Source organism: Archocentrus centrarchus, chromosome 16, assembly GCF_007364275.1.
Source record: "Archocentrus centrarchus isolate MPI-CPG fArcCen1 chromosome 16, fArcCen1, whole genome shotgun sequence".
NCBI lineage: Eukaryota > Metazoa > Chordata > Actinopteri > Cichliformes > Cichlidae > Archocentrus > Archocentrus centrarchus.
In genome coordinates, this window is record NC_044361.1 from 34599306 (window position 1) to 34614023 (window position 14718).

The 14718-nt window shown below is 43.4% G+C and overlaps 1 protein-coding gene across 1 annotated transcript; it reads right to left on the minus strand.

Annotated features, from left to right (window-relative positions):
* Positions 1–1722: 1722 nt before the first annotated feature.
* dek (DEK proto-oncogene) lies at positions 1723–10845 on the minus strand. The gene is made up of 12 exons (XM_030749832.1): positions 10729–10845; positions 9700–9864; positions 9486–9584; positions 9293–9402; positions 8148–8242; positions 6107–6236; positions 5634–5957; positions 5387–5551; positions 4157–4247; positions 3536–3678; positions 3036–3104; positions 1723–2144 (listed from the first exon to the last, which is right to left on the minus strand). The coding sequence occupies exons 2-12, from the start codon at positions 9824–9826 to the stop codon at positions 2133–2135; spliced, it is 1365 nt and encodes a 454-aa protein (XP_030605692.1). The 5' UTR covers positions 9827–9864; positions 10729–10845; the 3' UTR covers positions 1723–2132.
* Positions 10846–14718: the final 3873 nt, after the last annotated feature.

Consider the following 14718-nt stretch of genomic DNA (forward strand, 5'->3'; position numbering starts at 1 on the left):
GAAATGCAGTGTTCCTTTTACGCCAGATGTAATGGGACACACACACCTTCCAAAGAGTTCCACTTTTGTCTCATTGGTCCACAGAATGTTGTCCCAAAAGTCTTGGGGATCATCAAGATGCGTTTTGGAAAAATTGAGACGAGCTTTAATGTTCTTTTTGCTCAGCAGTGGTTTTCTTCTTGGAACTCTGCCATGCAGGCCATTTTTGCGCAGTCTTTTTCTGATGGTGGAGGCATGAACGCTGACCTTAACTGACGCAAGTGAGGCCTGCAGTTCTTTGGACGTTGTTGTGGGGTCTTTTGTGACCTCTTGGATGAGTCGTCGCTGCGCCCTTGGGGTAATTTTGGGCGGCCGGCCACTCCTGGGAAGGTTCACCACTGTTCCATGTCTTCGCCATTTGTGGATAATGGCTCTCACTGTGGTTCGCTGGATTCCCAAAGCTTTGGAAATGGCTTTATAACCCTTTCCAGACTGATAGATCTCAATTACTTTCTTTCTCAATTGCTCCTGAATTTCTTTGGATCTCGGCATGATGTGTAGCTTTCAAGGATCTTCTGGTGGACCATACTGTGTCAGGCAGCTCCTATTTAGGTGATGTCTTGATTGGGAACAGGTGTGGCAATAATCAGGCCTAGGTGTGGCTAGGGAAATTGAACTCAGGTGTGAAAAACCACAGTTATAGTATGTTTTAACAAGGGGGGCAATCACTTTTTCACACAGGGCCATGATGGTTTGGATTTTTTTTCACCTTTACTAATAAACACCTTCATTTACAACTTGCATTTTGTGTTTACTTGTGTTGTCCTTGACTATTGTTTAAATTGGTTTGATGTTCCGAAACACTTAAGTGTGACAAACATGCAAAAAAACAGGAAATGAGGCAGGGGGCAAACACTTTTTCACACCACTGTAAGCAGCACTGAGAGTGACTCAGACACAAAATCATTCACTGTGGTTCACATCTTCAACCCTTCCTGCCCTGTGCCCCAAATCAGCAGATTAACCGGGTTTGGCTGCATTCATCTCAGATTATTTTTTACTGTTGCATGTTTCATGTTCTTTATAGATTTGTAATCACCATTTATCATCATAATCTGGTAATCTCTCTCATTGGAGGCTCACAGGGATCATTTTGTGAGGAAGAGTCACACGACTCATGAAAGACCTTTTTTTATGTGAGTACAGAGCCTGAAGTCTAAGTTGATAACCACATGAATTTCCCTTGTTGTCACATCAGAAGGCATAAAGTGAAGCTCACTGTGCAGCGATAAATCAACCCTGTCTGATATGCAGCGATGCTGGATTAGCTTTGGCAGCCATCTGAGATAAACACCCAAACCCTGATACGCAAAATAAAATCATTTCCAATCTGATCCAAGGGTAAAGTTTACTCAGGATGAGACACTGGAGCTGTTTGTTTGAATGATTTTTAATTTTAGTATCAGTGTGAGACCAAAGCTTTCAGTCGGTTTCTTTTTTTCAGGAGCAATTTAGAAAAGATGTCTCAGTGCATGAAGCAAAGCCTCCTCACCAGTTTCTGTTAGTGACCTTTTCTGAAGCCTCACACATCTTATCAGCTCTGCACAGAGGGTGAGGCCTTCCTGCGAGACTCCAATCTTTCAGCTCCACCCGGCCTAAAACTGTAACCCGTGTGGTGAAACAGGGCTGTGAAGAGTTTATGCAGGTTTGAAACCACTCAGACACATTTGTTCAAAAAGGCAGAATTTTAATCAGAAAGTTTCTCAGCACATCTCAGCAGAAGATTTCAAAATGGAAATAACAGAACAAAACAACCAAAGAAACAAGAAACCTTCAGAAAAGCTTCAACTATCAGAAACAAGCAGATCTGAACCCAGAAATAAAAAGGTGAAATCCTCAGAGTCCAAAGCAAACAATCATTTTACCAACGTGAACTCCTGCTCTTCATTCTGACCTGATCAATTTCTATTTTTACTTTCTGCTTTCACGAAACAGTTTGTTTGCTTCGGACTCGACTGTACGCATTAAAGATAAAACAGTGATGAGTTCATGTTAAATCTACACACAGGAATAAAAAACTGTCGTTTATAAAAGAGAAAGCAGACATGATGGAGGAGGAGCTGCTCACTGAGGTCGAGGTCTCCTACATGTCTTCATGTGATGAGCTGTGAGGAAGAAGAAGAGAAACCATTCAAACACGTGAGGAAACGCCTGCAGGTAACTGCAGCTGACAGACCACAACACACTGAATGACTCTGTTCAGGCGAGCCCGAAACAGGAAGCTGAAGCTGCTCTGGGATTTGACGACCCCTGCAGGAGATCATTTGTGTCCATACCCTTTCACAATAAAAAAAAGCTGATGCTGATTTCCTGTTGGCTAAATAAAGAGCTAACACATGTCGAAGCTTTTGGGATTAAAATCTGTATTTCATGGGTTAACAGGGCCAACACGCTGAAAAGATGACTTATATTCAACTCAGCACAGCCCGTCCCACAGGATCATTATCAGACATCGATCAATTTACTGATCAACAACTTTTTATACTCCTTTTTGCACTTTGCTGCAGTTTTCCCTTTAATGCCTCCACATGGACCAGAGTGAGGTGACCAGAAGCTTTATTATAAAAAAATCATAATCAGTTATTTTAGCTGATCTTCAGATCACGATTATTTAATCCAACTGTTCTTAGACACTGGAAAAAACATTAATTGATCCCCTTGAACAGCTCTGATAATAACTGGCTGAAGATAACGTCACATCTGCTTCAGGAGAAACATCCCGTTAATAAAACTGGCTGAGGATCATCTCTGAGGATCACTGACCTCCTGCTGCCTCACCTCCTCCCTGACATTCAGCCTTTTTAAAAATCCCAGTTTGAGTTTCAAATCAAAGTTCACACACAAATAAAATGAATTCACTGAAGACAAAATAAAAAAAAAAAAAAAAAAAAAAAGGTCTGAGCACAGACGTGAGCAAAAACGGACTCAAAACCTTTTTATTCTCACAGGCCACCACTTAATAACTGCGTGTGTGTTTGTGTGTGTGGGGTACTTACAGATTTCACGATCTGTTTGATGAAGTCCTTCTTGCTGCTCAGGTCGTGCTCTGGGTAGGTGTCAAACACCTGGAACACAGCGAGGTTTGAATCCACAAACTGAGCTTTAATTCAAAGTCCAAACTTGTGACGTCAAAAATGAAACTGCTCGTGTAAACACGCTGATATCAGCTGACCATGAAGTCAGATGAAAACTAAAATATCCTCACTGTCCTGTCACTGCAGGTTCAAACTGATCCCTCAGCTGATTGGTTTCTATTTGTCAGATTATGAGGATTAAAAAAAACTAAACAAAAAGACCCTGAAGCTGAGGGCAGACCAGAGTCTGAGGCGGTGAAAACAGCACCGCTGTGTGTTTCTAACGATCACTGAGGATTTAAGACATTTAAAATGTGTCTGTAACCTTGGTGACACACTAATCTTATTGGACATTTCCTTTCCTCCTGTGTGTCTTTGTGCTGTGTACATACAGTTATAGAAGGTTAAATCTAAGTTCTGACCCTCTGGCAGATCTGCTTCATGGTCATCTCCTCCAGGTTGGCCTCCTTCAGGAGACTCTGCACCGTCTCCTTCAGCTGCTCGTCACTCGGCCCCTTCTTCACCATCTTGATGAGCGGCTCGTCCTCGTCCGAACTGTCCTCCGCTACACGAAGACAAACACGACAAGAACAGTCAACATGAGATGCAGAGTCATGGAGAAACACACAAAGTAGAACAAACATGAGATTTACAGGAAATGATGTCATGTTAAACTGCAGCACCTCAGCCTGAAACAGTCTGATCTGCTCCTCTGACCTTCTCTGCACAGGTCTCTTATTTTGGTAATCAAAGCTGTCATTTAAAGCCTCAGTGATCATGTCACTAAAAAAACAGCTCCTGCAACAGCTACACATCTAAATTTATGCTTTTTAACTCCAACCTTTGTTATATTCTGAATTACATTTTACCTGCTGAGTGCCCATCATAAACACTCTGAACACTGAAACTAATAAACATTTTTCAACTTTAAATCTGCTCAAAATGAACCTTTGATTTTGTCTGTAAACGTGTGGTCAGTTTACAGGAACGTAAGCACATCTGCAGAGCTGCTTTTCCTCCATCACATTCAGAGCTAAACGAACCTGTGTTGGTGTTGTTTTTGCTGTTGCTGCTGCTGTCCGCCTTCTTCGTCTTGGCCGCTGGTTTGGCTGCAGCTGGTTTCTTCTTTCTGGGCTGCAAAAAAAAAAAAAAGTCATCACCAGCTCAACAAACAGAGAAACTTAAAATTCAGAGAAGAACATATGTTGAGGAACACCTCAGGTCTGAAAACTGCAGGAGGTCAAAGGTGAGATGCTCAGAGAAACAGCAGGAAATGAGAGCGAGCATCATCACAGAGTCATGAACACAAACCTGCTGTTTGTAATGAAGCTCAAGTGGAATCAGAGAATTTTAAAAAGCTTATACTTTTTTTTTTTTGGTGTAGCACATTGGCCCAGTGGTTAAAGAGGCAAGAAGGTGCTGGGTTTGAATCCACTATCTGCCTGGGCCTTTCTCAGTGGATTTTCCACGTTCTCCCCATGTTCTCTCCGGTTTCCTCCCACAGTCCAAAGGCATGCAGTCAGTGGGGTTTGGTTACCTGCTGATTCTAAATTGCCCACAGGTGTGAATGGTTGTTTGTCTCTGTGTGTTAACCCTGAGAACGGCTGACCTCTCCATCTCTACCCTCAAACAGCCAAAAGTCAACCCGAGCAGGAAAAATCTAAACTTGATGTCAGCCAAGAGCAAAGACTTTAATACACACTGCTCAAACCTATGTGTACTGAAAGCAGTCAGACAGCAGGAGGACGATGGAAATGAGAGAAAAAGGAAGAAGAAACGGCTTAGATTGAATAGCACTGAAGAAGAATTCTGAAGTACGAGACTCAACACTAACAGGAAATCTGGTGGTGCAGAAAAGCCCCAAAAAGGAAAAACTGAGCGCAGGGTGTGGTTTGTGGCATGGCTGCAGGGGAGAGGTGAGGCAGTGGGTTCAGCATGTGACTGATTGTGTTTTTGTATTTTTACGCAGCAGCTGGCAGGAGGAGAGGTGGACTGAGCTGAGCGCCTGCCAAGAAACCGAAAGCGAGTGTAAAGTGTGAAAAGGGGAACACAATAAATGTGTATTTATTGTATTGTGACAAACAAAGTGTCACAGTGTGTGTTTCGGGACTAACCGAAGACCTCTGTAGCACACTAATCTAATCGTGCAGATTAGAGAATCCCTCGTGTTTGACTTCATCCTCCCTCCATCACTTCCTGCAGTGACGGTCACACCCAGCAGCCCTGATGTGTGACAGTTTATTAGACACACCACGTGTGACGCTGGCGTTTACCTTCTCATCAAAGTCGCTGTCTGCGTCCGACTCCGACTCGTCGGAAACTTCCTTCTTCGTCCTCTTTTTGGGAGGACCAGTCTTCTTTGCCAGTGTCCTCGGTCGTTTCCCGGGAGCCGGTTTCTTGGCCGCAGCTTTCCCTCTGCTGGACTTCGACCTGGAGGACTGAAACACACAAACACACGTCGTACTTGTTTCCTGTCAGTCAGCTGATCACCTTCAGCTCCAGCTGGTTCACTGTGCTCACCTCGTCATCCTCCTCATCCTCATCTGCAGACTCCTCTGACTTGTCGGACTGCTCCTCCTCTTCGTCCTCCTTCTCTGATGGTTTCTCTTCCGCGTCCGATCCCTCTGCCTCCGCTGAAGCTCCCGCCTTCTCGTCTTCCTCATCGTCATCCTCGTCGCTGCTCGAGTCCATGACGATGGCTTTGGACTTACTTCCTGTTTTGGACTTCTTGGGACTGGACGATGAGCTTGTGGCTTTAGGTTTGCTCTTCTTCTTCGTCTTGATTGACGAGTCGTCACCCGACAATTTCTTCTTTGATTTCCTCTTCTTCTTCACGGGCAGCCGCTGCCGAAGGACAAACAGCACGAGCAGGTGTTCATTCTCTTAAAACATTCAAACTGAAGCTGTTTGAAGGCTGAAAATAATGCAAACCAAACAATACAAATAAACTTTAGATCCAGGTGAGTCTCAGAGCCACAGGTAGCACAGCTCACCTTGCCGCTGTTCTTCGGCGCGATGAGGAAAGTCAGAATCCTGTCCACCAGGTCTGAGTGGGTTCCTTTCTTCTCCAGATCCAGGACACCACAGACCACCTTCAGCTTGGAGTTTGTGAAGTTTGAGTTCCTGCATGTAAAGAAGTCTTCAGTTAGTGAAAGCGTGACCTTCATTATGAAAAGAGCAACAGCTGGTTAAGACGTAGTGTACCACAGCCGAGTCAGCTGATCAAAGGAACTGTGAACAGCTGACTTTTGCCGTAACTCTGCGACTGTTTGTCTTATCGGAAAAATTCAAATGGTTCCTGAAAGCCCAGAAATTGCACTTCACACCCATTTTGGGGTATTACTATATTTGTTGCCATAAGTCTGCAAACGACGGCACTTTTGAAGTACGTTGTGCCACAGTTACAGGGCTTTTTTTGTTTGGTTTTTTTGCAAATACCCACCAGACACTAAACACAAACTTTTAATACCTGACAGTTTACAGCAGATCCAGGAGTCTGAAACTGTTTTAGACCAGGTTAAAATCTCAGTTCACTGCAGTGCAGACAACTCCGAGCTGCATTTATGCCTGAATCTTGGAGGTCACTGGTCACATAAACACTATGCCGTTTCTCACAGCTAACTGACAGCAAGCCTGAGGTTACACTGTTTGGACCACCACCTCTCATGAGGAGCTTGAAGGATAAGCCAGGCTCTTTTATTAAAACCGAGGCTAGGAATTTTGGGATCTGATTTGAAATCAAATAAATGCTGTGTCCAGTTCATAAATCTGCATCTAGGCTGGAATCCTGTGGACTGGAATTAATCTGTTTGTGGCAGAAACAGATGACATTACTGCAGTGTTGGCTCGCCGTGCATCACAGCGTGCAGGATACAGAGGCACCGTCTGTGTTTACAGGTGTTCCACCTGCAGCTGCAGCTGAGATTTTAGGTTCTAGCCAGCGGTTGATCGCCCGGCGCTGTGCTGAGTTTTACCAGTTTGCTATCTGAACTGTTCGCCATCACCACAATTAGCAAGCAGTCCTTTGATACCCAGGGGAGACCCTCCCCCAGTCGTCTGATACTGCCGGGCTGTGAATTGTTCTGGCTAGAACCCTGTTATATCTGAGCGACCTCAGATATAAACCAGCCCACGTGAACCAAGCATTCAGCAGCTGCTGATATGTTCACCTGGAGCACCGTGTGATGAGCACAGGCACACTGAGAACCTCTCTTTCTGTTTCTTTAGCTTTTTATTGTGGAACTCTTTAAGAAATAAAATGTACTTTTGTAACTTTAACACTCATGCTGTTGATGTTGCTGTGACCAACTTTGCTTTATTTTAGATGTTTGAGGAACTCCTCTTTATCATTATTATAGGTGGAGGTGGGATGAGACAGCATAGTACTGCAATATTTTGTGTGGTAATACTGTATTGATACAGGGGGACAACTAATCCATATTTTATATAAAGTGGTAATACGAACTGAAGTTTTCAGTCCAGGAATATTAACGATTGCCTTTTCAGTCCACCAGATGGCGCTGCTGAACACTGCTGTCTCACCTGTACACAAACAGGCGGGTTGTACTAACTTAGGTCTGCAGCAATGAAAAGAACTGAAGTGGGCGGAGCAGACTGAGAACCATATCTGATTGGATAAAACAAAGTGAAAAAATGGACCTGCCTGAAGTTAACCTTTGGGGACAGAATTAGCAGGTGGAAAAATCTAATCAGTTTATGTTTATGTAATAACAGATTTTAAACTGCAATAATATAGTATCATGAGCTGAGCATCGTGATAACATCTTATTGTGGATCTGTGGGGATTCCCACCCATACTGATTATTCAACACTCATTTCTAAACACATACAAAAGTCAGAAAGAGACCGGGGTCAGCACAGAGCGCTCGAGCTCCACCGTGAATCAGGATTTCTGAACTTTTACCTCCCATAAAATCAAACTGAAGCTTTTAAGAGAAAATAAAATCTGAGTGGAGCCTCATGAACACTGTTGCAGGGATTTCTGACAGTGTGTCTGAGCACAAACATACTTACTTGAGAAGTTTTTCCCGTTTTTTGGTGAACTGTTCGCTGTCTGCGTCAAAGGGGAAGCCGTTAAACAGCCGCAGATTCTTCTTTATTGTTGCCATCTGAAGAAAGAACGAACAACACGCGCAGTGTTAGTTTGCCTGTCTTTACTCAACCAGATCAAACTTCATCTGCCCAGAGTTTAGAGTCTGAATCATTAAGAGCCAAAACTACAGAAACTTCCCCGATTTTACCCCAATTACAAGTTTAGAGGTTTTAAGTCTGCATTAAGATGTTCTGCTTTCACTCAGGGGAAGGTCGGCATTCTGCTCACTGTTACTGTTCTCAGGTACATGTACCCAGATTATTAATCTGTATAATTAAGCATGCTTATTACTGATTCCTGTAATGTGTGCCTGCTCTGTGCAGCCTCGAAGCCACGGACAGTTTAATGAAGCAGAAACTGGACGTCTTTCAGTGACTGACAGATTTCGGTTTTTACAGATGCTATTGTTATTACAGATGTTATTATAGGTTATTACAGTCTGATATTTTCCTATCAATTACTTCCTCCTCACCGTCAGCTAATGAAGGCACAGCTCAGACTTTAGTTTCAACCTCATATAGATGTTTTTTGGCAATAATTTTTATTAAGAAGCTCTCATCTGGCCTCTTGTTCTGAGCCAGGCTAAAACACACCACAGGACAAACCTGTCACTCACCACCACCTCCTCCTCCAGGGAAATCCTCTGAAAAAAGACACTTTTCTTTTTAAAGGTCAGTAAATGAAAGAGGTTTGAATAGTTGTATAAAATAATAAACTGTAATTTTTGCTGCAGTTGAGATGCTCCAGCCTTTTCTACAGAGCTCTCTAAAACTCTGAAACCTGCTCCAAAATTTCGTTCAAATGAAAATTAACGGGAAGAGCTCGACTTTGAGAAGCAGTTCCAACGGCTCCAACATTCAGGATTTTGTCCTCACATAAGTTACTGAAGACAATAAAATGTCGGAACTGCTCAACATGCCCAAAAATGTCCATTTCAATGACTCAGTGACTTGGCACTCATTTCCAAAGATGAACCAATCTGATGATTTCTGTGTTTCCAAGCAGACACTTCATCAGTAAGCTCGGGTCTCCATCTTTCATTCATTTAACCTCCAGATGTTCTGACCTTTCCGGGTCTGTCGAAGAGGATGGCGTGCAGAGGTTTCAGGTCAGCCGGCTTCATCTTGGTGATCTGGTAGCTCGTGCGAGGAATGTCTCCTAACTTATCTCCACTGCCTGAAACCAAGAGACATAAACGGCTAAAGTATCAGAGGACCTAACGCTGAGAGTTGGGGAGGCCAAAGTCTGGCATTTCTTACCGTCTCCAATCTTGAGCTTCTCTCTTTGTTTTGGCGCCTGGAAGTCGAGCCTCTCCACTGTCTTCTTTGCCCGTTTCCCTTCGAGGATTTCTCCAACAGCTGCAGCCAAAACAAACTCAGTCAGTCCTCTGAGACAGCGTTCGTCTTCACAAACAATTCACAGTCGGAGTCATCTTGCAGGTCCAACGACCATGAGATTCCCAATTCCCGTTACCTGATGTTTTGGAGTCGCTTTTGTTCGGACTTGTCTGCTCCTCCTGCGACAGCTCATGCTGGTCCTCCACCTCCTCCTCCTCGGACACTGCAGAGCTGTCCATCGCCTCCTCAGTCACGTTACTCATGTCTGAACTGCTGCCGACTCTTCCAGTGTCAACTGATCCTAACAGCAAGACACACACACACACACACACACACACACACACACACACACACACACACACACACACACACACGTCAGTGTGGTCGGGATTACGCCAGTAATCTGTGAATCAGACAGAGAAGCTGCCAGGTGAGATTCTCGTGCGGCCATTAGTTGACCTCACCTGTATGCAACTGAGTAAACTTTTAACATGCAGGAGTTTCTTTAGCATCAGTACAAACTTCACATTTAGAGTTAAAAACTAAAACACAGTAAGCAAAGACACGCGTCGAGCTGTCCTCTGACACCTGATGGTTGCATCAGGCGGACACCTGCACGGTGTTACCTTTGGTTTACAGGGCAGGTGCGCTGGTTTCTAAAACCTGCTGCATTTTAAACGGAGTCTGGCAGCTCGGACAGACTCCATCAGCACCTGCAGCTGTGAATATTGGCTGAATTGAATCCGGACAGGTGTGGAGAATGAACACCTGTCGCAGACGTCCTCGTGTCAGACTTTCAGAGTTTTTGGCTCATTGCGGATTCTTGGCGCGCAGCAGCTTCCAGGCTAACAGGCTTATGGCTAACCTGCAGCTTCCTCATCCTCACCGAGACCCTCGGTCACCTGTGTGTTAGCTCCGGGTCCGTTGGGGTTCAGCTGCGCGTAAACGGCCCGCAGGTGACTCTAAAACGTAAACCTGCCGTTACCGTTAACCGACGGAGCCGCCGCTAGCCGCCGCCTGCTAACGCCACCGTTAGCTGCGTCAATGTTCAATATACAGCGCTATGACCAGCGGATAAAGAGGCTCGATAGAGCCGCGCACCGACCACCGGAACCCCGGAGCGCCGCAGCCCCACACCACCGAGAAACCGTTCAAAAACACTCACCTGCCTCCGAGGCTGCGCGCGAGCCGCGATCACCTGTCAGCTCTGTGTTTTTGATTTTGTAATGGCGGTTTCTCCGCGGGGCGGAGACTGAGACAAAGGCTGCCACTGATTGGACCGCTTTCCGATGACGCAATACCGTTCGCGTCCTTAAAGGGAGAGTGAACCCGGCTGTCGTCGCAGTTCCGCCCCCACTGTTCACTCTGCAGTACTGCAGGTGGGTCAAGCGTTTCAACAGAGATAAAATTAAAATAAAATATGGTGTCTGTGGGATTTTGGACAAACTGCAAATTCCAACATAAAGACTACTGCAATAATCCAGTCTGGATGAAATGAAGACATGGATTACCTCCTCAGAGTCAGTGAAGGAGACAAAGGCCAAACCCAGATGGAAGAAAGCAAAGAGAAGCAACACAAGGCTCCAGCAAAATGTGTTACATTTAATGAAGATAAATACAAAAGATAAAATAAAACTTTAATGACACCATGAAGTACAGAGAAGAAGGATGAAATAAAATAAAATAGAAAACACTATATACATAAAATATAATACACATATACATATACACACACATATATATCAAAACGCTATATTCAGATATCAAAAATACTATGTACATTTGTAGCCAGTAATTTATATACAGCATACATGTTGGTTAAAAGTCATAAAGTCTGGGACTGCGTCTCAGGTGCTTTATTATTGTCACTGCTCTGAACTTCATTCTGGCCTCCAATTTACAATGAATAACTAAACTGGCGGGAAACATTATAACTTCATTGTTAAAACTGTCATTATGATTTTATTGCTTAACAAAAATTAAAAGTAATTTACTTCACATGTTTTTGATGACATTCAGATTGACTGGAAATGCAGAACAATGATAACTGTGATGATAATAACAAGACTTAAATCAGGACGCTGAGTTTGTGAATGCCGCTGCGCTCAGTTCAGGTGTTCTACCTGATGCTCCTGTTTGTGTGCCACAGCTGCCCGAGTTTCCTCTGATCAGCCATCAGCGCTCTGCTCTCACTCCCTTTGGATCACATTATACTCAGTCTGAAACTCTTTAGTCTCTGCTCTCAGATTTTTGGACCCCACTGTAAATTGATCCAAGCATTAGCTTCTCTCAGACTTTATGGACTCTCCATCTAAATGCAAACAGGAACAAACTGCAGAATAATGCAGTCTGAGCTGAGTCAGCTTTGATAACCACAGACACACTGCACTGGGGTCACGGCTCCTAATGCTCCTGAATGTTACCACCAACACCACTTTGGGCTTAACCTTCCCAGCACTTGATAGCACCTGCCAGCTGTTTTAAATCATTGTCTTGGTTCTTTTAAACAGACATTTTGGGGTTTTAGATACACATCATGAAAGCATATCTACTCTTTGAAATGAATTAAAATATTCAATCTGAAGAGCTTTAATAGAATAAACTTCTGCACCATGTCAGTGATTTTAAACAGGAGTGATGCACAGGAGGAGCACAGGTGAGCACAGGTGAGGACAGTGAGGGCAGGGCTGGCCATCAGAGAGGAGGCAAAAACAGGAAGTAAAGCTGGAAGGAGGTAAACATAAAAGTGACCTTCAAAGTAAAACAGGAAGTATCCAAAAGACAAAAGTAGAGCGATAAGAAGAGTTTGCAGACAAGTAAAAGTCAAAAATTCAAAAGCTTTAATGCTGTAACAGTAAAGTCGCCCAAATGAGAACCAAATCTCTATAAAACTAAACAGGGACCCAAACATACCACAAGAACTTAACTTTGCAAGAATCAAAAAGGCACCAAAAGGAGACTCTGAGCTCCCAAACTGCTGAGAAACTCAGAGAAAAGCGGCTTTAAAAAAGCTCATCAGGTTCCCTCCTGGAGTCAGTATCGATCTTCAGTTGAAAGATAAAGTTAATGAAGGCTTCGAAGTTTGCAGAACTTCTGCGTGAACTCCTCTGACTAAACCAACAATTGTGTTATTTGTTGGTCCCTCTGAGTAACCCCTCACAGGCTGGATAAAGTCAGTGTGTCCCTGATGTTTTGTCTCACATATCCTGGATTTACAGAAAATGATTTTGGAACAGACATTTCATAGCCAGGAGCTAAAACAGCTGAACTCAGACAGACAGGGTCGGCGTTCAGGCAGAGAAGGAGTATTTTTGAACTGTTGTGCAGCCAGTTATGCGAAGATGCTCTAAATGAGTCCAAGAAAAGAAAAAAAAATCATAATCATTTAGTGTTAACGAACAACATGTCTGGAAGCTCATAAAATAAAAATGCCCACAATTGTTAGAAATCATATCCTTCACCTAAATCCCCGTCTGATGTTTGCGGCGTCCTGATGTTCCTCACACACAACAACACAAAGCATGAACTGCAAAGGTGAAACAAGTCAAAAAGCTTAAAGGTCCCCCTGCAGTATCACAGTCTGTGAGTTTGTCCTGATGGAAACGTTCCAAATAAAAACTGTGACTCCGTCTGGAGCTTCACCTGGTGGCGCTGTGGTAGCACAGGAGCAGATTTTTAGTCTGGGTTTCAGTCACATTGTTGCCTAGCAACAGCAGCAGTCTCTCAGAGAGGGGAGCCATCCTGCCTTCAGGTATGGAGGGCGATTAATGCCACACACTGAAGCTCACTCATCACACGAGCTGATTTTGATTATTAACACTTTATTATCCTTCTCCCTCTGCATGTTTGTCTTCATCTCTGTGGACAGGAACGGGCGGTGGAGCGCCTCCATCTTCTTCTTTTTAAAGGGCAGACTGACTGTCAACAACTGAGAATATGTAAGAAATACAACTGCTGGCCTGTTAAACACTGATTTTGTTATTCTCACCATGAAAGCTGTGCAGGTAGAGAGGGACGTACTCAGGGTTACAGCTGGTGGTAACACCTCAACATCTGGCACCAAACTGAAAAAAAATATCCTTAAAAAAATGGAAAATGTCACAGTAAATGTTTACTGGGACATTTTCCATTTTTTTAAGGATTTTTTTTTTTTAAGGAAAGTTCACGGACTTTTCTGTAAAAGGTAAAACAGAAAATTCTGTTCATTTACAGCATATTTTTGTACCATTCATGGACACTTCCTTTCACTGTGACTCATTAAATGTACTTCTTTATGTCCTTACTCATATATTTATATACAATTACAACCTGTCCAGCATTTGATCAAAATTCTTCATCTTTGTTATAATCTCTATAATCTGTAAACTTTGCTATAATCTGCTCTTATTCAAACATACACAGGGCAGCATAGTTGGATGTGTACTTAATCCAGAAGGCTGAGTAAGTAGGCTTTGTGAATGTGATGTGGAAGTGACTCAGTGTGTTATGGGAGACTTGGTTGAAAGAAAGAGTCCCAGAAGGTCAATCAAGAAGCGATATGCTGATGCTCTTCATGAAGATCGTGAAGACTGATGCCAAGCCTGCTCCAGAAATGATCAAATTATATGTTTCTAATATTTATTCAATCAGTTCTAAATGCCATCTGTCTGTTGTAAGTGTTGGGAGTCTTCTGGAATAAAACTAACTGACCTGTTTTTGTTCAGTCACGTATAATGTGTTTATTTAGAGAGATGACGTTTTTAAAGCCGAGGATTTTCCTAAAGTGCTTAAAAAAACACTCTTTAAAAAAATCTATTTGTTTGAACAAGTCTCGATTTTATGCGTATCATGGGCAGTTTCCATTTTAAGTATTTATCACAGTACATTTAAGCTGGAAGGTGGTAAAAACACTGGAGTTGAGCTGAGCTGTGATGTCATCAAGTGCGCTGGTGTCCAAGTGAAAAATGATGACGCTGTGTCCTCCCATACTTGGAAAGTACGAACTTTTCAAGTACGTACTAGCAAGTACAAATTTGAGTACTTGAATATTGAGAAACAGCCCAAATGGAGCACATCACTGTCATGGCCGCCCTCCCTCTGACTTTCCCTCCCTTTGGGGGTTCCTGCTCCCACAATGCATTGCAGCATGTAAGAAATATGGAAAAACATCTGTAAA